Source organism: Bombus vosnesenskii, unplaced genomic scaffold (genome assembly GCF_011952255.1).
Source record: "Bombus vosnesenskii isolate JDL3184/JDL3185 unplaced genomic scaffold, Bvos_JDL3184-5_v1.1 scf7180000013270, whole genome shotgun sequence".
NCBI classification, from domain to species: domain Eukaryota; kingdom Metazoa; phylum Arthropoda; class Insecta; order Hymenoptera; family Apidae; genus Bombus; species Bombus vosnesenskii.
In genome coordinates, this window is record NW_022882928.1 from 1,634,391 (window position 1) to 1,658,958 (window position 24,568).

At 29.8% G+C, this 24,568-nt stretch overlaps 8 protein-coding genes across 10 annotated transcripts; 3 read left to right on the forward strand and 5 right to left on the reverse strand.

Annotated features, from left to right (window-relative positions):
* Positions 1-1,630: 1,630 nt before the first annotated feature.
* LOC117231007 (aarF domain-containing protein kinase 1) lies at positions 1,631-3,955 on the reverse strand. The gene is made up of 2 exons (XM_033489023.1): positions 3,433-3,955; positions 1,631-3,342 (listed from the first exon to the last, which is right to left on the reverse strand). The coding sequence occupies exon 2, from the start codon at positions 3,283-3,285 to the stop codon at positions 1,717-1,719; it is 1,569 nt and encodes a 522-aa protein (XP_033344914.1). The 5' UTR covers positions 3,286-3,342; positions 3,433-3,955; the 3' UTR covers positions 1,631-1,716.
* A 131-nt stretch (positions 3,956-4,086) lies between these two features.
* On the reverse strand, positions 4,087-10,286 carry LOC117231009 (ubiquinone biosynthesis monooxygenase COQ6, mitochondrial). The gene is made up of 8 exons (XM_033489033.1): positions 10,050-10,286; positions 9,752-9,942; positions 9,428-9,667; positions 5,329-5,436; positions 5,187-5,249; positions 4,799-5,109; positions 4,329-4,611; positions 4,087-4,245 (listed from the first exon to the last, which is right to left on the reverse strand). Exons 1-8 carry the CDS (start codon positions 10,270-10,272, stop codon positions 4,201-4,203), a joined length of 1,464 nt encoding a protein of 487 aa, XP_033344924.1. The 5' UTR covers positions 10,273-10,286; the 3' UTR covers positions 4,087-4,200.
* LOC117231003 (transient receptor potential channel pyrexia-like) lies at positions 6,444-9,419 on the forward strand. 3 transcript variants are annotated; one of them, XR_004492895.1, is made up of 7 exons: positions 6,444-6,719; positions 6,787-6,972; positions 7,031-7,316; positions 7,387-7,764; positions 7,841-8,524; positions 8,676-8,810; positions 8,889-8,983. XR_004492895.1 is itself a non-coding variant. In XM_033489018.1 (6 exons), the coding sequence occupies exons 1-6, from the start codon at positions 6,451-6,453 to the stop codon at positions 9,380-9,382; spliced, it is 2,583 nt and encodes an 860-aa protein (XP_033344909.1). In that variant the 5' UTR covers positions 6,444-6,450; the 3' UTR covers positions 9,383-9,419. The 3 variants fall into 3 exon arrangements, 2 of the variants coding, with proteins under 2 accessions (XP_033344909.1, XP_033344910.1); XM_033489018.1 differs by having other exon boundaries at positions 7,841-8,810; positions 8,889-9,419; XM_033489019.1 differs by lacking the exon at positions 8,889-8,983 and having other exon boundaries at positions 8,676-8,833.
* Positions 10,287-10,744: 458 nt separating the features above from the next.
* On the forward strand, positions 10,745-14,798 carry LOC117231019 (protein FAM161A-like). Its single transcript, XM_033489052.1, has 9 exons — positions 10,745-11,029; positions 11,333-11,889; positions 11,963-12,160; positions 12,240-12,404; positions 13,021-13,242; positions 13,307-13,570; positions 13,658-13,780; positions 13,899-14,043; positions 14,182-14,798. The coding sequence occupies exons 2-9, from the start codon at positions 11,336-11,338 to the stop codon at positions 14,629-14,631; spliced, it is 2,121 nt and encodes a 706-aa protein (XP_033344943.1). The 5' UTR covers positions 10,745-11,029; positions 11,333-11,335; the 3' UTR covers positions 14,632-14,798.
* Positions 14,799-15,017: 219 nt separating this feature from the next.
* LOC117231108 lies at positions 15,018-19,662 on the reverse strand. The gene is made up of 8 exons (XM_033489205.1): positions 19,444-19,662; positions 18,763-19,197; positions 17,967-18,678; positions 16,871-17,037; positions 16,223-16,398; positions 15,823-16,126; positions 15,479-15,750; positions 15,018-15,388 (listed from the first exon to the last, which is right to left on the reverse strand). The coding sequence occupies exons 1-8, from the start codon at positions 19,499-19,501 to the stop codon at positions 15,041-15,043; spliced, it is 2,472 nt and encodes an 823-aa protein (XP_033345096.1). The 5' UTR covers positions 19,502-19,662; the 3' UTR covers positions 15,018-15,040.
* Positions 19,663-19,825: 163 nt separating this feature from the next.
* LOC117231026 lies at positions 19,826-20,802 on the forward strand. Its single transcript, XM_033489064.1, has 2 exons — positions 19,826-20,421; positions 20,516-20,802. The coding sequence occupies exons 1-2, from the start codon at positions 20,335-20,337 to the stop codon at positions 20,789-20,791; spliced, it is 363 nt and encodes a 120-aa protein (XP_033344955.1). The 5' UTR covers positions 19,826-20,334; the 3' UTR covers positions 20,792-20,802.
* On the reverse strand, positions 20,605-22,267 carry LOC117231023 (replication stress response regulator SDE2). The gene is made up of 2 exons (XM_033489059.1): positions 22,033-22,267; positions 20,605-21,934 (listed from the first exon to the last, which is right to left on the reverse strand). Exons 1-2 carry the CDS (start codon positions 22,135-22,137, stop codon positions 21,377-21,379), a joined length of 663 nt encoding a protein of 220 aa, XP_033344950.1. The 5' UTR covers positions 22,138-22,267; the 3' UTR covers positions 20,605-21,376.
* A 202-nt stretch (positions 22,268-22,469) lies between these two features.
* LOC117231021 (ataxin-7-like protein 3) lies at positions 22,470-24,031 on the reverse strand. Its single transcript, XM_033489054.1, has 2 exons — positions 23,554-24,031; positions 22,470-23,362 (listed from the first exon to the last, which is right to left on the reverse strand). Exons 1-2 carry the CDS (start codon positions 23,768-23,770, stop codon positions 22,590-22,592), a joined length of 990 nt encoding a protein of 329 aa, XP_033344945.1. The 5' UTR covers positions 23,771-24,031; the 3' UTR covers positions 22,470-22,589.
* Positions 24,032-24,568: the final 537 nt, after the last annotated feature.

The window sequence follows — 24,568 nt, forward strand, 5'->3', positions numbered from 1 at the left end:
ATAAATAAAGTAGGCTGTAGACTATGAAATTCGTATGAAATAAGCAGAGAATAGTAACTAAATAAATATATATATTGAACATAAATCTTGTAAAAATATTAATTTATTAAATTACATTCAAATCAAATATATTGACTTTTAATTATTTTTTTGAAATACTAATATGAAATAAAATTGCGACATTACAAATACAAAAACAATAACATTGATATAAAAATGTTTGACATTATAGAAATTGCAACACATGGCAACACTGTCAGGAATAACTTTTACGCTGTTACACATTATACTCAATGAGTGTAATAAGATGCTTTCCATTTTACGTTTTATTTCACGATAAAAAAACAAAAATTACTTTCGTTAAATCTAAAAGTTCTTGAAAATTGAAATATTTCAGAATCTTTAACCATATTCCATAACATTAATAATTATCATATTTCATTTTTCTCTTAATTGATACAATTTATTTAATAGATATAAAATAAAGATATGTATTCTTTATGTTATAATGAAGCATTCTTGAATCGTGACTAATGAATGACGCATGAGAGATACATATACGCGTACATATATAGTTAGGTACATAAGTATACACATGTATATATTTTAAGTTCACATTTAATTTTCTTAGAAATGGTTTAGTCAGTTGCAGTTACACGTTAATTCTATTTTTATATCGTGATCAAAGATAGAGTATAATGAAATTGCAGCAGATTATCGAAAACAATAAATCTTCTCATTTAAACTAATTTTTGTAGAAAGTTAATGAATAAATGATATTATTTTATTATTATATATAGATATAAATTAATGAATTTCTATACTTTTAATAAATATTGTACTTCGTAAAATTGATTTAAGTTGTAATGATAAATTACCTCTGTGACGTAATTAAGTTAAGAATACATCTTAAATAAACACATGTAATTTCTCAACATTTTTCTACCCATGAATGTAATATATACACTGGTAACTGGTGGTACAAGCGGAAACGGGGTGATTCGGGGGGGAAAATATAGAATAAAAATTTTTCGTTTGAGGCTTTGTTTTCGAGAAAATCGACTTTGAATTTTTGCTCGGTACGCGTGCACTTTATCACGTCTCGTTATAACGGATCTCACTGTAGATCGTTGTCTCGATGGAAAAATTAAAAAAAAAATAAAAAAAAAGTTTTTATCTATACATTAAAAACATGATTCATGATCAAACGTATTTATTGTCATATTTTATTATTAAATACAATAATCGATCAGATATAATTTATTTCTTCTATTCCACTAATGAAGGAGAAACAAAATATACAAGTTTTCGCATTTCATGCAAAATATACGTAAATATGATAAATTATGATAATAAAATAAAAATGTATGATTGTATATAATATGTATATACATACATATTTGGAATAAATATTTAATATTATTCTTTAATTGGGATAACTTTGACTATTGGACAATCAAGATATGGCACAATAAATTTGCGCAATTATTAAAGTTCATATTAAACACTTGTTTAATATGAATATTGTTCTTATTTATCATAAATTAATTTTTATTTTTATGAAAATGCGAAATGTGAAAAATAGAATAATGAAAAAAAATATATTATAAATAAATAGAACTTTTTAAAATTATTTGTTTAAATTAATCAAATCATAACGTATTTAAAGAAATGTTATATTATACATAGCAAATTTTTCCTAGAACAAAATCAGTGTTAAAAAGTATAAAATTCGTTTTTCATAAATGAGTTAACAGAATTTTGTATATTAAAATTTAATGCTCCCAAGTATATATAATATAATGATAATTTAAAGAGTGCCCATTGTTGAGATATAGAAACTTTCCATTTTTCCCATATATTCGTGCAGGTTTTCAGTTTCTCTCCATATACAGATTGTATGCAACATTTTGACATTTCCAACATTCCTGACATTCTTGATTCTGTGTTGAGGGAATATTCGATACAACGCATAAGATCATTTGTTTTAAGGATTAATAACATTTGCCTATTCACTTTGTCTAGTACAGTGCTAATTTGTGGTAATAAATTTGGTATTTCTTTTTGAAATTCCTCTTTTTCCTGTATATCATATTTGGTTTTCTGAACACCAGTTATAATTGTATTCCAAGATCGTCCTGATACCATACAAGCTAATAACCCATACAAATCTGTAACACCTAAATTAGCACAATGCGTTTGCATTGCAGCTTTATTGCCATCAAATATTGCCAACCAAAGCTTAGAATATTCCCATCGAAATTCATTTGAGAGGTTTGCATACAATCCATGATCTAGAAGTATAATTTCTGCTTCATTATTTTTCTTTCTGACTAAAACATTACCAGGATGTGGGTCTGAATGTACAAAACCAACAATGAATATCATGTGGCTATAAAGTCGACCTAATTTACTGCTAACTTCATATGGATTTAAATTACTGGTTTGAATGTATTTTAAATCATTAATTTGTCCTCCTTCCAAAAATTCCATTGCTAGAACTCGTGGTGATGAAATTTCCCAATGTATTTTTGGTATTTTTAACCAATGATAATGTGAAAATATATTTTGAATTTTTTCTGCATTTTTTCCCTCTTGAGTGAAGTCCAACTCTCGAGGAATATTCTTCTTAGTTTCATCAACAAGCCAATCAAATTTAAAATCAGGGAAAACTAATGATGTTAATTTTACTAAGGCTGACATAGTTTTTATATCTACATAGGAATTTGTTTTAACTGATCGATGTTGAATTTTAACAGCAACAACATCACCATTTTTTAATATAGCTTTATGAACTTGTGCTAAACTAGCAGTGCCTAAAGGTTCAGGATCAATACTTTCAAATATTTCATATGGATCTTTCTTGAAATCTTCTTTAATAACAGTAAGTATATCTTTAAAAGATGACTGTGGTGCTGAACTATGTAACACCCTCATTGTATTAACATATTCTGATGGCAATAAATAATCTAGTGCGCCAATATGTTGACCTACTTTTATATAAACACCTTTGTTGGCACAGCAAAGTTCTAAGAGTTTCTGTGCTCCATATTTATGTACTTTTGATTTTAAGTCAAGATATTCCTGAGTATTTGGATCTAAATTACTACCATACAATTCGTTTCTATAATGCCTCCCAATTATAAAGACAGTAATTGCAGCACGTCCTAATCGTACAATACCTATAGCTCCCAAGTCATATTCATTTGCTCTTAAGGATGCTAGCGTTCCCAATCCAATTATTCCAAGAGCTGCACCTTTTAGCAATCTTTTTGATAAAAACATTATCAATTAAAAATTTGTCAAATACTTTCTTTCTGTTTAGTTTTATATATGATGAATCTGAAATGAGACAATGGTAAAAAGATTTGTCAATTTTTATACACTAATTATGTAAATATTTATAACCTTTACAAGAATGAAATTACATACTTTGCGGTAGGTTAAAATCCTTTTTTTCCTCAATAAAACATCATTATATAACACGAAATCAGGTATAAAAATTATGCAATCCACTTGTGTCTTTCTGACTTATAAATTGTTCCGAAATTTCGAAGATTGTATAGTAACCTAAACTATGTACATGTAAAAAGTGTAACAGAATTTGTGTATTAAAAAATTCTATTTAAGAATATCTCAATTTTTTAATTTTCTCTTCAAAAGTATTTGGTTAATTTTGTATAATATTTGTCTAATTACTTGTTTTTTCTGAGAATGTAACATCATAACCTGTTTTCATTTTGAAACTGTTGATCTTTGCTCACATGGAATAATAATCAATTTACATTGATCACCATTGTGTCGATGTTTTTACGTTTGCATATCGATGGAGTTACATTTTGATAAATTTTATAAATCATTAATCTTATTTTTTTTGTACAATTTTATGGAAAATTATGTTAAATATGGGGTATCCTAAGTAAAAGAATTTATTCATGTAATAACTATAATCAACCACAAAAAATATTGAAAATATTATATATGAATATATATATATGTATGTATACACATATATGTGTACATATGTATTTCCATTTTTTAATATACTACACAAATTTTTAACATAAATGAAATATAAAATTATAATTCCATTAAACAAATTTTTTATTTATATATCACATATAATTACCGTCAAAAGTTTGACTACAAAAATAATAATACTATGTTACTATTAATAAATATTTACATTGGTTGTTAGTATCACTGATTCTTTATTTGTCCAGATGCATGTTCTATCAACGCTTTCTAAAACAGACAATGAAGTTTGATTTAATATAGAGTATCATATTACACTTAATTTTGCTATTTTCAAATGTATTATGTTTCACCTTTATCACTGGGAAAGCATTTGTCAATTGCAATCCCAAACTTCTAGCTAGTACAATAGGCGCTGCAGTTCCTTTGTATAATCGATGCAGTGCATCAATAGCAAGCATCATTGGAACATTGTATCGTTGTCTTTCTGTTTCATATTTCTTTAAATACATTATGTTCCCTAAAGGAATTCCATTTATAACTGCTTCTGCAAGAAGTTGAACCAAGGCTGTTACATCTCCAAAACCTAAATTTACACCTTGACCAGCTAATGGATGGACTCTATGTGCTGCATCACTGAAATATTTTGTATCAAAATTATATATAATACATTAAATAATAATTATATGTATTAGATAATTATATATAATTATATATAATTATATAATAATATAAGTATATATAATTATATAATAATATAAGTATATATAATTATATACATATATTAAAATGTATTTTAAATATACATAGACTTTTTACTTGCCCTACTAAAACAGTTCCTGTTTGAACATAAGATACAGAATGACCAAATTGCAAAGGAAAAGCTGCACGAGATCCTTTTGAAATATCTGATACCGATGGTTGTAATTGTCTCACTACTCCAGTTTGTAAAGATAAACTTTCAAGTAATTGTTGAAGTGCTCGTAAACCACTTTCAACTATACCATCTTTTGGATAAATTTTCCATAAAGCATTGTTTACATTATCAACAAATTCTTCTTCTGAAACTTGCAAAAGTCTTTTTGCTTCATCTGTTGGTAATGACCATACAAGAGAACTAAGACAATTTGTTAACTATAAAACCCAGAAAGACAAGTTAGTGATGTTTTTTGATTGATTCTAACTACTTTATAAGAACAAAAAGTTATTACTGGAAGTAGTGCTATTGGTCCAGATGGTAAAAATCTTTGCCATGCAACAATATTTTCTGTGGACTGAAATAAAAATAAAATTAATACATAATTCAGAATATAATTAACTAGTACAGAAATTTTATAATAATATAACTTTTACCTCTGATAATTTAAGAGTAGCAACTATACCCATTTGATTATAATCCCATTTCACATATTGTGTACCCATTGTTTGTCGTACTAATGAGTTTACACCATCTGCTCCAACCTGAAGCATATATTATAGTGGTTTGATGTGAATGAAATATATTACAATAATAAAGAATAATTAAATTATAGTTTGTGATATTATATGAAGATAACACAAACATCATATCATAGGAAGGGGAAGTATATATAGAGAGGGAGCGAGAAACTGACAATATGTCTGGAAATAACTTCAGTTCTGTGCCGCATTTCAATAGGAATTCTAAATGTAATTTTAAAGTGTTTTATATCTAGTTTTCTAAAAAATTGCCTTCAATAAAATTATAATATTTTTATACATTTTTATTTATTTATCACAAATTGTATATTTTTTATATGCATAATAGTTTTACGTTAAATTAAAAATAAGTCCTGAAAACAGCTTAAGAAATGAAAAAACTGTTTAACTTGATCTGTTGATTTATATGTAATAAATGCAAAGTACAATCTTGTCTTCAAAGGATGATGTTATTTATTATACACAGAAATATATTCTGAAAGTGAAGTTATATGAAAATAACAATTTTATATTCTACTTATATTAACAGAAGAAATGTTTTAAAAGAAAGAATCTAATAATTTAGAACTTTATCTTGCTATACATATATGTTAAGAAGTAGTCAGAGCTAAATATATGCCAGTTCTGTTTTATAAACACCAAAGAACATGTGTGGTCCTGTTTCAAACCATACTGGCAACTGAAAATAGTTTTCAAGTGTTTGAAACTGAAGATATATAGCATAAATTTTGTATGTAGTAAAATTAGGAACAAAAATATAATTAATGTTCTAGCTATTTACTAAGTATCAACTGAAAAATAAAAAGATATTCAAAACAAAATGTCAATCTTAAACAATAAACCATTACTAAATAAATTTTTGAACAATCATAATTTTCAAGAAGGATCAAATATCATGTCGTTATCTTCTACTGTTAATAATTATATAGTAAGTATGAATTGATAATATAAGTTTGGTTGCTATTTATTAAATGTCAATAATTCTAGGATGATTGTGAAGATATTTGGATGAACGACATGGAAGAAGATAGTATAAGTTCTGAGTATAGTTCTGAGCCTGTTATATGTCATATAAAAGAGAGACAAATAACAAATCAACAACCATGGAATACAGAGGAAATTATTTTAGCTCTATCTGATCTTCCAGCAGGAAAGCATGCACTTTCTGTTATTCCTACCTTGCATGGAGATATTTTGGATAAAGTTTTACATGAATTTTTAAACACTGATGATAGCAAATTATCAGTGAATATTCAAAAAACTGCTACATCTTCATTTTCTACTGGGTACATTAATTATTAGTCACAATAATAAAAATTATAATAAATATAATTCAATCTCTGTTTAATATAGATGTATACAAAATACGTTATTGAATATTGAAAATGAAGCAGCTTTAAATACAACTGCACTACAACTTTTCCTGAGATGGCCAAATACTTGTCTCCTAGTTTCTTGTTATTTAGGTCATGTAAATGTGGTCAAAGCTTTACTAAAAAGTAAAAATGCAAATATTTCAGCTAGAGATAGCGATGGCAGGTATGTAAAAGATAATAGAAAAGTCTAATTCCAAAATATGAATCCATTGATTTTATAGGACACCATTACATTTAGCTGCTTGTACAGCTTCGTTAACAATTTTGGAAGAATTACTGCAACATGGAGCAAATCCATGTGAATGGGATTTTGGTAAAAAATATACACCTTTGCATTATGCTGCTGCTACTGGAGACCTTGCTTGTGTTAAATGTTTAATAAAATCACAAGCAGATGTAAATGCTGGAATACATGGAAAAAGCCCTCTTTATTATGCTGTATTAAATAATGCAGCAGATTGTGTCAAAGCTTTATTAGAAGCAGGTGCCTCTCCTAACAACCCACAGGTTTTTACTCATGAATACTAAAATATTTCTAATTATTTATATTTTATATTTAGATATGACAATTAAATAGGTTTATACAGAAACACCATTGCACGTAGCAGCTGGTTTGGGTTCTGTTATGTGCACAAAACTATTGTTAACTTATGGAGCAGATGTAAGATTTCGGTTTGGTTCTATGAAATCTACTCCATTACATCTAGCAGCTGAAGAAGGTAGTGCTGAATGTACAAAGTTGCTATTAGATGCTGGGGCAGAATGCGAAGCAAAAAATGCAAGGGGACAAACACCAATGCACTTAGCAGTTTTGTCTCAATCTATGGAAACATTAGATGTACTTCTGAATATTGGAGCAAAAGTTAACATCGAAGACAATGATGGCCGTACTCCATTACATGCTGCAGTTACAAAATCTGCTAGAGGAATCGAATTGGTGAAAATTTTATTACAGGTTCATTTACTCTTTAAGAATGCTACATAAAATATATGTAACTATCCGTAATTACATAATTTCTTTATCATAATAGGCTGGTGCTTTAGTCAACAAAGCAGACAAATTTGGTTATACACCTTTACATATTGCGGCGTTGAATGAAAATTCACCAACAGTAATAATGTTACTGTCAAAAGGAGCAGATCTCACTGCTAGAACAAAGGGTGGTATATCTGCATTAAGTTTTATTGTACGCAGAACTCCAGATGTATTACCACGATTTATCTCACGCTTGGATCAAGCAATTTCTTTACATGATCATGAGTTAGGTGATGTTGATTGTGAATTAAGATTAGATTTTAGACCATTAGTGTCAGGTGGCAGAGGAGAAACAAATTTGATGCTATGTTTGGTGGAATCTGGACAAAGACATATATTGAAACATCCTTTGTGTGAGAGTTTCCTTTATTTAAAATGGTTAAGAATTCGCAAATTTTTCTTATTAAGTTTGATATTCCATTCCATATTTGTTGCATTTTTTACGGCATATATTGTAGTTGAAAAATTCAGAGGAATAGTTTTTTGGCCAGTACTAATATTTACTATCACAATAGCTGGTAAAGAATTTTTTCAAATGGCTCATGGTATGTGCAGTTATATTAAAAGATGGGAAAATTGGCTTCAGTGGAGTGTTGTATTACTATCAAGTATTGTATTAAATATGCCAAAACATTGCCCTGGATGGCAATGTCATGGTTGGCAACATCATATAGCTGCTGTGAGTATTTTATTAATTTGGATAGTATTAATGATGGTGGTTGGAAAATTTCCAATGTTTGGCCTTTATATCCAAATGTTTACTCAAGTATCAATTAACTTTTTTAAATTTCTTGGTGCTTACATATTTCTTATAATAGGGTTTTCTTTAGGTTTCAATGTATTACTTAAAAATGATTCATTTAAATATCCATTAATTGCTTTGTTGAAAAGTATTGTGATGATGTCTGGAGAATTAGAATTTGAAGATATATTCATTAGTACAGAAGCACCGATTGAATATTCTGGTACTGCGCACTTCATGTTTCTATGTTTTGTCATTTTAGTAACAGTAATTTTGGCAAATTTAATGATGGGCCTTGCAGTGTCAGATATACAAGAATTAAGAAGATGTGCTGGATTGGATGGATTAGTACGCAGAGCAGAATTAGTAGCACACTTGGAACACATGTTATTTTCCAAATTTTTAGACCATGCACCAAATGCTATAATGAAAGCATGCAGACGGGGTGCACTTCTGTTACATCCACCTCATTATTGTGCAATTTATATTCGTCCTAATGATCCCCGTGAGAAACGTTTACCACAAGAATTAATAAAAGCTATCTATCGCTTAGTAATTGAAAAAAAACATAGGAACGTGAAAACAAAAGGAACATCCATATATAATGCATATAGTATAGGAATGGATACTTCTAGATTAAATCGACTTTATAGTAGTACTTCCAGTGATAATAATCAACAATTGAATGAATTAGCTACAGAATTAAAAAGATGTTCTTTCAATATTGCTACACGTTTGGATAGGTTAACTAATAAAGTCGAAAGTATTTTACGAGAGAGTAATAACTCAATATAATGTATAGTACTTAAACTATTTAAATTATGGGTATTATTTACTTACCAATAACTTAGCCTTATATCTCGTTCCATCTCCTAATTGTATTTCTGCATTTTCTTCTGGTATTTTAGGTAATTTAATATTTTCAACTTTAGAGTTATAAATTACGTTTACATTTTCTTTACTTATCAACTGTTTATTGACTGCATGTAATAATAGATCATTTTCAACTATATAAGCAATTTCTTCATTCAAGTAATCTTCATTAAATACTATCATAGCATCAGAGCATGCATCCCAAACCTACTACAAATTTCATATTTAATTACAATATTTGGAATATTACTGTAAAACTGTTGTTTGTTACTATTATCAATGTTTGAATACCTGCATTTTTTGTACAGTACAATAACGTGTTGCTGCAATGTGTTGCCAAGCTCCTATGCTTGAAAGTAAGGTACGTGTTTGTTGATTTAAAGCAACCACACGATTGGAATATTCTTCTTGAAATTTATATTCAAACTGTTTACCACTTTCCAACAAAAGAATCTTCTTACATTCAAGTTTCCTATTGTTTGCTATTGCAAGACGTAAATAAACATTCACCAAGTATGTTATTTATCAAATCTTTGGTAAACACTAAAAATATTGTTATATATAATTATAAATAAGTAAAAAAGCTAACCTATTGCACATGCAAGTGTGGTTCCAACCATACCACCTCCAGTAATAATAATATCATAATTTTCATGGTTTTGGGCAGAGTTAGAATAATTTCTCGTCACTAGCATTGATCCATTAGGAATAAAATATTTATATCTTTTTAAAGCTGATGATAAAACATCACAATATATTACCGTTTTCATAAAAGTCGCCATTTTCCTTTTATTTATATACTCTAAATACATATAATTTATAACGCAGAATGAAATTACTTTAAAATAAATCACATCAAAAATATATTAAATACAAATCTTTTTCAATTTCACTTAATCCATAAAATTATTTTATTTATACAGTTATTTTAATAGAATTATTTGAATTCTATGAATGAAAACGCTTCGTATCATTTTATGACAAATAATGGCATAACAAAACGTTTTAGTATTCATATATATTTTAGTAGTAATAATCTATTATTTGATATTTAGTAATAATAAATTTTAAATGATGATCATTTTTTCTGATATAGTATAACGTTTGAAATGTATATAAATGAATTCTTTGAAATTCGTATAAAATGAAACTCGTATAATTCAGAATATGTGTGATTGAAATTTATATAATCGTAATTATTAATATATTCATACAGCAACTTCAATTATTTCTGTAAACAATAAATTACTTATTTTTTCTAATTTAAATGTTAATACGTTTAATTTTATTAATTTCTAACTAATTATTGTAAAAAGATCTTTATTAGTGTAGCATTTTATTCACCATGGTGATGAATATAACGAGGTTATATTGATCTTCCCCAGGAGTTGTTATGTGAAGCGACTAGAACCTTACAAAGTAAAGATCCAGACTCAAATTTCAGGAAATTTAACAAATGTATTATATAATAAATACAAATTAATAATATATACAATTAAATTACAATTTTTTATTCCTGATTTTTAAACCTATCTAAATATCGTTAATATTCCATAATAAAATTCAAAGGTAAGTATTAAGGTTTATTTATGTGTATGTGTGTGTGTTTGTAGAAATAATTTATAATAATTTATCTTAAATATATATAATAATTTGTCTTATAAGTTATATTGATTCATTCATTCAAAAATTAGAATTAAAGTTAAGTAATAAAACTAAATTTTTGACTACATCTTAAACTAGTATACAATTATATGTTTTGTTCAACGTTAGAGAAAGAAATTAATAAATAAGTAATCGTATATCAAATAAAATTTATTAATTTTGACTGAAGACATAAATATAATAGTACAAATTTATTTGTTGCAATAGGCAATGACAGAGCACAGAGGTACATCTTTTTACAATTCTTGTATAAAAGTTCCAGTAGATCCTTACAGCGGGCAACCAATTCCATCTTATGAACGCATTGGATCTAAAAAAGACAAAGAAGATAATAATCTTTATAATAAACATAAAATAAATCTTATGAAAGGTGATCAACTTATTAGTGAATCTGGAATATCAAGTCCTACAGAAATTATGGACAACTTTTTAGAATTTTTGGACAGTATACCAAACTATGATCAAGTTTATCATTTATCAAATGAGCAGTTTAAGCAAAAAGTTGATTACTTAAGAAGGAAACAAAAATTATTATTGAAAAATTTACAAAATTCACTGATCGATCATGAAAATGCAAATGTGCCTAAATTTTCTGTACCTAAATATAATAAAAAATTAAAGATTAAAAGTAAGAATGATATTAATGATTTAACATTAAATGGCAAAAGGTGTTACTTAGAAGAATCTCGAACTCCTAGTCCTTTACTTTTTCTTTCTAGTAAATTTAATGAACTCTCAGAAGAGCAGGATCTTTTGACAAATAGGTATATATAATTATGTAAAAGCAAATTTCTTGTATCTTATTAAGGCTGTAATTATTGATATTTCTAAATGTAGTAGAAGATATGAAGGAAATGGAACAGTATGTAAGAAAAAAATATATTTGAGTAATAAAAATTGGAGCACATGGAATAAATTAAGTAGCAATGATAATATTGAAAGTGATACAGACAGTATAGAAACAAGAAGTTTGCCTGCCAATATTGCAAAGGAATGGCACCCTACCGTACCTAAGCCATTTAGTTTTACTGTACGGTGAGGAACTATATTTTCTGTAACAACAAATTAAATATTTATTCACATGAAGTTAATAATACGCTATTGTATGCTTTAGAGAAGAAGCAGGAAAGTATATGGCACATACTGGAATGGAGGAACAAAAATGCAAAAATTTAAAAAGTAATAAGAAAAGTCTGCGTAGAAAACGACGTGTGAGATCAATTCCGCTAACGTCAAAAATTCCACTTTATGACAAATTATTAGCTGAAAAGGAAGAACGGTTTGTGTTTGTTTATGTCTTTCATATATAATAATCCTTTTCGTTTTTATCAATATACAGGATGGTCTACCTAATTTTATCACTTGCAATATCTCACTTGTTTTCGACAATATTTAGAAATGTTTCAGGTATATAAGAGAGACATAATTTGATATGATTAGTTTTTTCATAGGTGAACGCGTAGAGGACATGTGAAGGTCATCGATGTTTTTTAAATGTAATCACATATTTTTTAATACATTAATCAATTCATTTGGACATTCGCTACAAAAAAAGTATACATCTACGTACGTTGAGAAGTTCGTTTGTTTAGCTAGGAGATATTTTAATGTTTATTTTGTAAAAGCTGTTGTATGAGAAACAAGAAAAACAAATACAAAAGTATCACTTTACATTCTTCCTTGTCTTTCATATCATTTAAAAAAAAGTCGATCTTCACATGATCTTTACACGCCTACGTAGAGAATAACTAATAACATTAGAATATGTCCCTCTTGAAGGCATTGAAATTTTATTTGAAATATTTTCCAATATAATTCATAGTATCGAATATATTTCGGCTTCAATTCTATGTATAGTAATAAATCTATAGTTATCACGAGCATTTATCTTTTAGGAGTCGTATAATCCGTGAAGAAAGTGCGTTAAATTTAATGTCTCAAGTACGTCCTTTTAGGCTCGAATGTGATCGTCGAGCTTGGCGATTTTTAGCAAGATCTAGCCCAGAAATTCGTAGCAAAAACGTTAACATGAATACGAAGTTTAAGGCTAAACCAGTACCAAAGAATCTTTTCAGCACAGAAATATACGACCGTATGCTTGAAGACGAATATTACAGGTCAATACAGTATATACAGTTCTCGTCCTATATTCGATTAACTAAAAAGCAGCACAATTTTCAGGCAGTTACAAAAACAGTTAAGAGCAGCGCAATTAATGAAGTCATCGTCTTTACCGCCGTCAATGGCTAGACGAGAACGCGTTAAATCTGCGTGCACACGTTTACAGAACACAGTTAAAAACTGCAACGAAGACATTAAGGACAAGAATGTTTCACAACTGCCAGATAATAATTTAACGCCAGTAGAAACACATAAACCAACGATGCCTATTTTGCCAATACGAGGAAACAATTTAGCAGCGATTTTAAGATGTCAAGTATCACGGTATAATACATAATATAACAAATACATATGTGTCTTTGATTTATATTACAAGGGAAGAAAATGATTGCACTTGTATTTATATTATAGAGAAAAATTGGAACGTGAAATAAGGGAAAACATGGAAGAGAGACGTCGAGAACAAACAGCAAAAATTAGACAATCTTTGATTGGACGTAATCCAGTATGGCGAGCTCTGAGATCTGCTGCGAGGTGCGATTTTTTTAAATAAATAGTTATTTGCTTGTTTTCTTCAGTGGGGTGTTGTGCAATAGTAAAGATTAGAAATTACTCTTCATATTGTTATGACTACATAAATTTTAATTGTAAGGCACGAGCACGAAAGAGATCTTAGTATTCGAACTTTACTCCGTCGCGATGAAGCGCGTGAACAAGAGGAACGTCATCGATTGCAGATGGAAATGATGCTGGATCGCGTAACACAAATACCAACACTTTTTGAACGTCATTCTCAGGTGCATAAAATTTATTTTTTGGGGAGGAGAGAGTTTAAGATAAACTGCTGTCATTATTATTACCACTACTATTATTGCTAATAATAATAATAATAATAAATATCGGGGAAGTAATCACTTATGAGAATATCCTTGTAGAGTTATCAGTCGTTGACACAAGGACAACAGAATGTTAGTTGTTCAAAAATGTTGCAACAAAAGAAAAAGAAAAAGCAATATAGACAAGCATTGAATACTGCAAATTCGTATATAAATTACGAAAACATTTCTAGATCGGATTCCGGATCCTCAACTAGTTCGTCGCATACTTTCTTATCAGCGAGTCAGTCCTTAAATTCATCTAATACGTCTATATCGCAATCATCTGAAAAGTCGATAACTAAATCTCAAGTTTCACTTTCGAAAAGAAAAGGAGATCGTAGTCAATTGAAAGTCTCTATAAATGAAACCGCAGAGCTGATCGAAGATAAAAATAAAAGCGATAAATTATGTGATAATGAATGTTTAATCTCTAACGATGACCGCAATGCAAATGCGACACAGAGCAACAAATATAATACAGAGAGAAGGTTATCAGGTGTTCATTAAGCAATTTGACAACTATTAATTAGACTTAATCGTAATCAGATAGTGACTGAAAACCTTAAAGTGATTACATACATGTATAATATAAGAGGAACATGTACGGGAAACATATGTTTTTTTTCCTTATCTTTATATTTCTTCACGTATTTTACACCATATTTAAACAAAAATTAAAATCCATAAAAATTTATTTCAATGTTATTAGGAAACAGATTGAAACGGTACGAACTATACGATACAAATAATTAGACTTATGTATAATTTTAATATAATATTTATAGCAGAAAAAGAATTTATAAATAAAGCGCTTTGAAATTAACAATACCAGATTAATTTTTATTCGATGTTTAAAGTCTATAAATTCTTAATTTTAAAAATATTAACAACAGTTTCAATATTATGTGTGCATATTTTATGCCCTGATAGTATCTAAAATCCAATCTAGGTAATACACAATCTTTGTATAAACTCCAGGTATTCCTGTCGTACCACACATGCGAGGTCCAAAACTGACAACTCCATATTGAATGAATTTTAAATTATGGCTATAATTTCCTGGAGCCTGAAGTGGTCCACCGCTATCTCCCGAACAAGAATCCATACCGCTTTTACCGCCCGCGCACATTTGCTTGTACCAAATTTGCGCCTGTCTTTCATACAGTTCTGCACATTTATTTGTGGACATTAGTTGTAACTGAACCTGCAGCAAGTCCGGACTCTGTGGTCCACGTTCAGTTGCGCCCCAACCCGTTACTATTACCTATCGCAAAACGTAAGAATCATCAGTATCTACGATTAGAAAAAAGAAAAGTGACATGGAAAGATGCTCGTGTTTTACTATCGCATTTACTTTTTTTCTGGTCAAAGTTGCAGCTGATCCGATTGGCATACAAATAGGCCGCACATTTTGTGGTCTAAAATCAGCGTCCTGATCCAGTCGCAGCAAACCAATGTCATTTTGTAATCTCGCTCTTGTATATCGTGGGTGAAAGTGGGTACTTTCTATACCGATATCTTGATATCTTTCAGCGCAAACGATTTCGATACCGTCTTCGTCTTTGTCACAGTCGCGCTCGGTATTTAAATTATGCTCTCCTAGTCGTACTCCAATTAATGTAAAATCTAAGATATTGATTCTGAATAAAATATTGAACCAAATGAATTCATCAGTAACACATTTTACGATTAGCTTACCATTCGGTAGCGTTGTAATACAATGAGCAGCGGTGAGTACGTATCGTTTATTGATTAACGATCCTCCGCATTTGAATTCTGGGATTTGTTTCCCAGTATTGTAGGCGAGCAATACCATCCATGGAAAATCAAATATGCGTGTTTTATTGCCACCAAAAATCTTTTCTTGCGATACTGGGCCGCATAAATTATGATCCAGTAATGGTAAATTCGGATGATTCGTGACGTCTGGGGGATCGGGAATAAACAACGGATTTTCTGTTGTGGTTGTCGTTGTAGTTGTGGATTCAGTTACTAACGAACGCTAAAATTGTAATATTTTGTCGTAACGCGTTTCATTTTATATCAGAAGAGCACATAATCATCAGAGCAGATCATAATGGTTACATAAAATGTTTACCTGTTCGCAACACACTTTGGGATCTTTATTCTCAAATCCGCATTGTAAACTGATCAAATAATTATGAGTATCCTTTGTCAATGGTTTTTGTTGTTTAAGAATCTGTATAATTGGTTGACAACTGTGTATATTGATGCAAACACCAATTTTATTCTGTGGCGTGGTACATATATCTTCTATAAAAAAAAATCCATTGTTTACAGAAGTGGATTGCTCGGATTATCAAATTAGTTTCAAAGTATAAGTAATGTTACTAATACTACGAAAGAAGAAACGTCGTGTGTCGTTAGTATTCAGAGTAACGTTTCATAAGTTTATCTCTCTCCAGTTGCTGTATACGGTACTGATCACAATCACAAACAAAGTGCAAGTGAGATATTACGCGCGTGATATGTTAGTAGAAGCTTGTTATACGTATATCAATCGAACAAAATTTTTACTTTTCAGCAGTAATGCCTATATAAATTATTTCTTTTTTCGCAATAACCACTTAATATATTAATTTTCATTGAACAAAAATGTAAAAGAATAAGAGGTTTTGTATGAAGATAAATCTGTAACATGATTGTTAATATGCTTGACAATAATTAGTAATTGTATGAGGATTGTTGCTATATTGCGAGTAAGTATTTAGGAAATCCCACTCACGCGCACTGACTCCGCATAAAACCAAAATTCCGACTAAAAGTAAATGATTAATCATGTCGATTTCGAAACTATCGTCAAAGCTATCTTTTTCTTTTTCTTGAAACAAGTTTGAAGATTTGTATTTTTTTAACTCGGATAATATTCGGTTACAAATTCTTTCTCGATTCCTTTACTTGTTCCGCTCCTTCCGATTGAAAGCAAGAAACAACGATATTTAGAAAAATAATAAAGTCGTACTTGAGATCTTTCAAACCAGCAAGCGGACAAACCAGTTTCAAAATCTGTTTACTTTTATTACTTTTGCAGAGAATGGACTCGCGCGAAGAGTCTTCGGCGTACTAACTGCTGCCATCTGCTGAGTCCGATGAGCCTTTTGATTGGAAAAAATATCTAGAGGGAAGGGGTTATAAGGAAAATGTTCTCGACTAATAAGGACGTTACATTGTATCGACAGATATTTATTTGCTTTATTGACCTACTGATAATTTCATAATCAAGTAAAGCATCGAAATAAAAATATATTTTCTTCTGCGTTATATATTTGCTGATGTTGGAATAAGTCACACACACACACACATATATATATATATATAAAATGTATTTCTGAGAATAAATTTCATCATTCTGACTCTGTGGGTTGGCTTATTAAAACGATTCAGGGATTTCCAATTCTAACATCGAACGTTTTACGTCATACAGGAGACGATAAGTTTCGCAGTAGACGAATCATTCCTTTGATAATTTCCGCATATTGTTTTGAAAATAACATGCACTTCATTTATTAAGGAAAAATATAAAAATAATTGTACACGTATATCTTGCGTGATAGTTTGTATGTGCTACAGAATCGATAACCTCTGAAACCGATAGTTATTAGTTATACTACTGATGTAACGTAACCCTGTCACTAGAGAACAAAAATAATTTTCTTTCATAAAATGAAGAACGTTATATTTTCTTTCATATTATTTAACAAATGATATATATTATATATATCTTTTAATTCGCCTTCCTTTCATCGTTGCGCGTATGCATTTACAATTTTACATGTATAAAGATTAGATAGAGACTGGACGAATAATTTCAATATAGATATCAAGGTCTCATTTTGCTGAGTATCCAAGGTACAAAATCAATTACTCTAGTATAAACGCCAGGCCATCCAGGCATACCGCAAGGTGATGGTCCAAAGGAAACAACACCAACAGCTGCCCATCTAGCGCTACCATTCCGATCTCGTTCTACAGCCATTAAAGATCCACCAGAATCTCCTCTACACGAATCTTTACCCTTTTGTCCACCGGCACAAATCTGCCCGTAACCCAACGCCACTCCTACGTTTCCATAAGTCATCTGGCATTGTACTTCGTCAACTATAGGCAACGTAAGTTTTAGTTTTATGTTCGACGATGAGCCGTTCTCTGTCTTTCCCCAGCCGGCAACAGATAGCCTTTGTCCGAGAGAAGCATTTGGTGGCAGACAAATAGGTTTTATGTAATTGGTAAACGTAACATCACGGGACAATCTTAGCAGAGCGATATCATATTTCTGATCTCTTGATCGTGGCCGGTAATTCTCATGAGCAATTTGTTCTTCGATTTCAACCGACACGGTTTCGTCCGCGCAAATTTCGCTGTTTTCATCGTCCTTAATGCAATCAGGGTTGGTATCAGTATTATATTCGCCTAAACGGACACTTTGCAGTCGCCATGTGCTTGGTATATCTTTGCCTTTGACACAATGAGCTGCCGTTAGAACATAACGCTGACTTATAAGGACTCCACCACAAGCTGTATATACTCCATTTACTGAAAAATATAATTTTATGTTAATTATTTTCCATGTTTGCGTTAACTACTTTTAGAGCATCCTGTCTGTTTTTAACTTCTTACATGTAAGGTATTCCAAGAGTGTCATCCATGGATATTCGTCGAGTCCTGCGCGTTCTCCACCGACGATCCTTTGAGTTAAATCTTTGCCGCATTCAGTAGGAAGCAAAGGATTGTTAAAAATATCGTATTGTAGATTTTGATTGTTGGTATTTTGATTGTTGGTATTTTGATTGTTGGTATTTTCATTGTTGGTATTCTGTTGCCCAGAATTCGAATTTATTCTGCTGTTATCTTCAGTACGAGTTTGTATAGGGCAACATACTCGGGGGTTGTTGGGACTATCGAAACCGCACTGTATTTGTCTTAATATATCTATTGTTTGTGGTGGAAGGGGTCGTGTTTGAAGAATATTCAGTATTTGTGGACATTGACGCAATCCAATGCACTGACCGGATACACCATAAAGTGACGCACAATTCAATTGTCCTTGAAATTCTAAAAAAGAAAGCTGTCTTCAATGTATGAGAAGAAAATAATTATTAACAGTTACTCTGTAATGATTACTATTCTTTGACTATCGTTCAATTTGTCATTATTGATTTTTAAATTTTACATTATAAAAACCGTCTTTAGAGCGTATAGAAGAAATAAAAGCTTTATAATAAAAAAAGCTAATTCTAATCAATTAAATGTATGACTAATGTGTTACAAAATTATTTAAAAAGACAATTAATAACTTACGAGCGACTGCAACAAGCATCATAGCTTGCAAGATGCCGAAAGCAAATAACTTAATCATTTTAACGCATAAAATGATAACAGTTGTTGAGAAAAACCAAAGTATTAGATTTCACGTATAGTTTCTAAATTATTGCGGCTTTCATATGTATTTCACGCGCGATTCAGAAAATGACATCCTTCGCGTTCGAGTTGAGGATGCCAACTATACAGTAAATGATTTGTCTACAACCATGGTCAACTGCTTCTCCCACTATTTTAATATCTATCGAGTATAATTATTCTTCCTTCTTTTTATTTCTTTACAAAGCAATAACTTTCTCAGGCTTCAAATGATTAAAAATGTCTTTTGCGATTTCAATTATCAGTTTAATTTAAATTTTCAAATACAAATTATTTATGCTTAATCGGAAAGACATAAATAAATCATGAAAAAATTAGTCAAGTATGGCTTTAGAGGGACAGAGAGAGAAGTAGAGAGGAACACGTTTGTGTTTAATTCTAAGCGGTTTATAAATTTGTATATTATGTACATTTATAGATATAAAATGGATGTATTTTAGTAACAATGTGTAAATCGTTATACACATATAAGTGCACTTATGTTGTGTGTATATATATATATATGTATTTTGTCGCCTTACAGATATTATTACAACAGTATATTTTTCCTTATGCAGTACTATAAATAGGAGCGAAAAACGATACATATACCAAAGATTAAGCGTCTGAAATGTATCTTTTATTTCTTATTCTTCTTTAATACGAGGAATCTTGTATTGAACAGAAGAATATCGGCTCCGATGTTCTTTAGTTTCGTTTGTACACAAAATTTTGAATCTTATATAACGATGTAATTAAATATATAAAATTTTGGAACGAAAAAGATTGAAAATGGCTGTGAAACATAATATTTGTACATTATCATTGCCTACGTTAACGGATACAGCGTCCATTAAGAAAGAGAAAGTTCGGAAAAATGTGAGATTTATGTACAAAACATCTAGTTTCTTATCTTTTAAATATATTTTAAACAGCTAAATGGAATAAATCGATAATAATTACATATTTTCAGCATATTTCGAACAAAAGGTGTAAATCTTATTATTACGTTTGCCTGGGTGCTCTGATGCATACAATAGATAAGCAAATTAAAGACAAATATACTGAAAATAATTATCTATATTTAATTGGATCAAGATACATAAAAGATCTTTATAAATGGCTACAACATTGCAAATACAATAAAGTACCTGTAAATGACTTTCTAAAGTCGTTTATTACATCAGTAGCTTTATTTGCAATAGGAGTAAAACTGACTAACGAATTAGTTGCATGGAGGATATTTTAATCTATAGTAAAGGAGTTTTAAAAAAACGTCAGTAAAGTTACCCTATCTCTATACATTTTAAACATTAAGCTTATATTTGTACAATATAACATTTAAAATATGTGTATACGAATTAATTTTATTCCTATATTCCAGTCAATAAATAAGCCTTTCAGCAACCAAATTGATCAACTCCACAATTTGTTAATTTCATTACCTAAATAGATGATCAATTACGTATATAAGTACATGATAATTCAATTTACAAGAAACAATTGTCTTATTTCCATAAGTTCACTTATCGGAAGAATATGACAGTATATGATGGTAAATTCTAATATCAATTTGAAGAGCAATATTTGTAATATCATGAGTATTTTTCTGATGTATACAGAGTTTATCAATGTAGTCTCTGAATGGGTCCTATAATCTAACGCTATAAGAATTACATTACTTTATCATATCGAACAAAAATATCAAATAATTTTAGCATACATGAGAAGTTCTATATAAATAATTTAAATCGCTTATTAATAAATTATAGTACTAAAAGTATATTTTAATTTATAAGCTCTTCAGCCATATTTGGTTTTCTTGCTTATGTTACTATTTATTATTTCTATTATCTTTTGCTTCAGAATTTTTATTACCTTCGTCATCTTCATCAGAACTATCTAATTCATCTGAATCAATATCAAGATCTAGTAAAATTTTCTTTTTATTTGGTTTTAGTTCTGTGTCACATTTTCTTTTTATTCCAGAAGTAGCAACTTTGAAACCTTCTTCAACTGCATCTCCAACTCTTTCTGTAAGAACCGATCTTTCGCGTTCGTAAGTTTGATCTTTAAATTCGTGTCTAGGTTCAGTGCAAAGTCTTTCTAATTTTTTCTTTTTACGTTCTGCTGCTTCTTCTTCTCGTTTTCCTTGTTTCTCGATCCAAGCTTTTAGTCTTTTTTCTTCGTTGATATCACGAAGTCTGCGTCCACTTAAATCTCTACAAGCTTCACGATTTGTAGTTTTTTCGATTTGCGCTCCAATTGCTCGTAGCATGGAACCAAATCCCCCTTTACCGCCAAACAATCGCGGTATAATAGAAATATAACCATCATAGCAAGTGACATCTCCATCCACGAGTCTCCCATTGTATATGAAGTAAAAGTTTTCCTGCAATAAGTTTTAGTAATCATTATTAAAATTCCTTTTCGACGTTAAACAAATTATTTTAAGGTTAGGACAGTTAATTATACTACACGTATACATACTGCTAATCCTTCGATTTGTTCTTGTAGTTCATAAATCTTTAAAGGAGTATCAGTAGTAAGAATCTGTTTTATTCCAGAAGCGGTACTTAACTGAATATTTAACATATTTATTTTGTAACGCAACTTAAAATTGCTTACTGTTCTACTAAAACACTTACAGTAGCTTTGCGTCAACTGAGTAATTTTTTATGAAAAATAGCGTACGTCGGTACCTATAACCATGAATTAGTAAGTAGTAATATAGGTAATATAACTAACGTTCCAGATATTTCAAACGTAGCGCCTCCTGGTATCAAAATAACGAAACATTTAACAAAATTGAAGCATTATATTATATGTGTATGTATTGGTTACAAATTATAGCAATCATTATTGTATGTACGTATTTAAATTACAAGTTCTTGAAAATCTACCAAACATTGGATAGAATTAATAGATATTTTTATGACGGATAATATATTCTTAAAGCTTTATACAATGCATAGGAACATTATTGTTACATAACTTTCCTTGTTAGAAAATTCATAAAATTAAAAAATGAATTAAACAAACTAATTTTAATCTCCTTGTGAAATGGGCGAACCGCGATCGCGTTTGGAACCTTTGCCTTTTCCTTTTGATTTTGTTTCTCGTTTTCTACTTATTGAAGATGTAGATGTGGTAGATGTAGAATCCGCTGGACTCGAGTGACTTGATCCCTCACGATCCCAACGTGCTAATGCTTCTCTTAAATTTTGTCCATCTCCTTCTTCATAGGTGTCTACATCTACATGAAGATTATCTTGACTAGGTTGTATATTGTTTCCAGATTCCAAATTTGCCCTCATTTCTTTCCTTTGATCTTCTGTATGTTGTGGACACCGCATAGATCTTGTACATAACTTTTTTGTATGCTCTGATATTACTCCACAGATTTGTGTTAATAAAATCCTTTTATCTTCCAAGGACATATTTTCGTAATTTGATGGAGAATTCTCATTACTACTATGAATATGTTCACTTACAGTTTCCCCATTCCTTTGATTACTTTTTTGTTGTTTTGTTCTTTTTATACCATTGCGATCTTTCCTGCGTTTACGCTTATCATTATTTAGGCTCCAATCAACATCATCATCATCATCGCTTATAACACCACTGAAGTTACTGAGATCTTTCGAATTATTTGCTATGCGTCTTGATGCAATTCTTGAACTATTTCGTCCCATGCCCATACATTTCTCTAAATGAGTTGCAAAACGACAAGCTGCAACTCCTCTATCACAATTTGGGCAATTGCATTCTTGGGATTTCTTGACAGGATGTTGTCCAAAAACATCCAATCCTGGAGAATCTTTAAGACATTTTACAATTAGATAAATTATATAAAAACAATAATCATTGTAAAAATAGCTGCTTTAACATACTTTAATGTACTTAAAAGTATTTGTCAAATATAAACATTTTGGTAGTAAATAAACATAACCTGATTACTGAAGTCTAGTTATTGATATCCTTAATAATATTTCTTTACCATTTACTCACCTACAATAGCATAAGATTCATCATCAGGTATGCCTTCTTCTACATCAGAACTACCAGTTTTTGTAGTTCGATGTACATCGAAAACAAATCCCATTAAAACCTCATCTAGGAGGTCGTCAAAAATTTCTTTAGTCGCACCTTCCACATTCTCGCTTTTACTCATAAATTCCAGAAATCGTCTGTTTAATTCTTGAATTCTCTCTTCAGTCACGGACATTTTAAGTGTCGAGTAATCATACAATACAATCTCGTTCTGTTTACAGTGCTATGGTAACAGTTCCGCTTCGTAACATGTGTATGTATTTCTTACTTTCGCTTAAGATGCGCTAATCGAATTGAAACGCTTCGTTAAATATAATACTTGACTTATTGTTATTAATGTGCGCATTTTTTCAACGAAAAAATTATTTCTTGACAAGTAAGCGGTTTATAAAAACTTAGTGCAATACCTGAATTGTGACTGACATGACATATAAGTATATATATATATATATATATATATATATATATAGTATAGTAGTCTATAAATGCGAAACGAAAGCCTATGGAGTTATTCCTTATCTGTATTATCAACGGATGGTTCGATCAAAACTTCACTCTAGATTTTTGTTAAAAATGTACGTATGTAATTATAATTAGTGATATTAAGGTTGAGAAAACAATTTGTGGTAATGCTACAACTCATTTGTTACTTTTTTATTGTACTCAATATTATCGACTCACTATCTAATCGTAAACGTGGATGAACTTCGAGGTAAAACAGTCTCTTGTTTCTTATTTCAAGAGCATTATATGTATATTTAGTTTCTTATTCATTTATCCTAATAATAAAATTAATAATTTGTATATTTTCTAATTACTTTTTATTTAAGAATATTAGAGGACGATATAGGAAAAGAGAAATATACGTATACGTATGTATATGATAATGTGTAATTCAATAGTTGTAATAATAGAAATAAGGTTCTATCCTTAGTCAATAGGAATAGTATTTTGTTGCAAATTTATATGTTCA

Excerpts from the sequence above, each read along its gene's own strand:
- LOC117231023 (XM_033489059.1), bottom strand. The coding sequence starts at position 22,137 with ATGTTAAATATTCAGTTAAGTACCGCTTCTGGAATAAAACAGATTCTT. Across the intron at positions 21,935-22,032 it reads AACAAATCGAAGGATTAGCA|GAAAACTTTTACTTCATATA; the intron begins GTATGTATACGT and ends AACTTATTGCAG.
- LOC117231003 (XM_033489018.1), top strand. The coding sequence starts at position 6,451 with ATGGAAGAAGATAGTATAAGTTCTGAGTATAGTTCTGAGCCTGTTATA. Across the intron at positions 6,973-7,030 it reads GCTAGAGATAGCGATGGCAG|GACACCATTACATTTAGCTG; the intron begins GTATGTAAAAGA and ends TTGATTTTATAG. Across the intron at positions 7,317-7,386 it reads CCTCTCCTAACAACCCACAG|GTTTATACAGAAACACCATT; the intron begins GTTTTTACTCAT and ends ACAATTAAATAG.
- LOC117231009 (XM_033489033.1), bottom strand. The coding sequence starts at position 10,272 with ATGTATTTAGAGTATATAAATAAAAGGAAAATGGCGACTTTTATGAAA. Across the intron at positions 4,612-4,798 it reads ACAGGAACTGTTTTAGTAGG|TGATGCAGCACATAGAGTCC; the intron begins GCAAGTAAAAAG and ends AAAATATTTCAG. Across the intron at positions 4,246-4,328 it reads ATGCTTTCCCAGTGATAAAG|AAAGCGTTGATAGAACATGC; the intron begins GTGAAACATAAT and ends TGTCTGTTTTAG.
- LOC117231019 (XM_033489052.1), top strand. The coding sequence starts at position 11,336 with ATGACAGAGCACAGAGGTACATCTTTTTACAATTCTTGTATAAAAGTT. Across the intron at positions 12,161-12,239 it reads CCATTTAGTTTTACTGTACG|AGAAGAAGCAGGAAAGTATA; the intron begins GTGAGGAACTAT and ends TGTATGCTTTAG. Across the intron at positions 13,781-13,898 it reads GCTCTGAGATCTGCTGCGAG|GCACGAGCACGAAAGAGATC; the intron begins GTGCGATTTTTT and ends TTTAATTGTAAG.
- LOC117231007 (XM_033489023.1), bottom strand. The coding sequence starts at position 3,285 with ATGTTTTTATCAAAAAGATTGCTAAAAGGTGCAGCTCTTGGAATAATT.
- LOC117231026 (XM_033489064.1), top strand. The coding sequence starts at position 20,335 with ATGGCTGTGAAACATAATATTTGTACATTATCATTGCCTACGTTAACG. Across the intron at positions 20,422-20,515 it reads AAGAGAAAGTTCGGAAAAAT|CATATTTCGAACAAAAGGTG; the intron begins GTGAGATTTATG and ends ACATATTTTCAG.
- LOC117231021 (XM_033489054.1), bottom strand. The coding sequence starts at position 23,770 with ATGTCCGTGACTGAAGAGAGAATTCAAGAATTAAACAGACGATTTCTG. Across the intron at positions 23,363-23,553 it reads TGAATCTTATGCTATTGTAG|ATTCTCCAGGATTGGATGTT; the intron begins GTGAGTAAATGG and ends AATGTCTTAAAG.
- LOC117231108 (XM_033489205.1), bottom strand. The coding sequence starts at position 19,501 with ATGATTAAGTTATTTGCTTTCGGCATCTTGCAAGCTATGATGCTTGTT. Across the intron at positions 15,751-15,822 it reads TATTACAACGCTACCGAATG|ATTTTACATTAATTGGAGTA; the intron begins GTAAGCTAATCG and ends TCAATATCTTAG. Across the intron at positions 15,389-15,478 it reads CAACTTTGACCAGAAAAAAA|GTAATAGTAACGGGTTGGGG; the intron begins GTAAATGCGATA and ends GTTTTGCGATAG.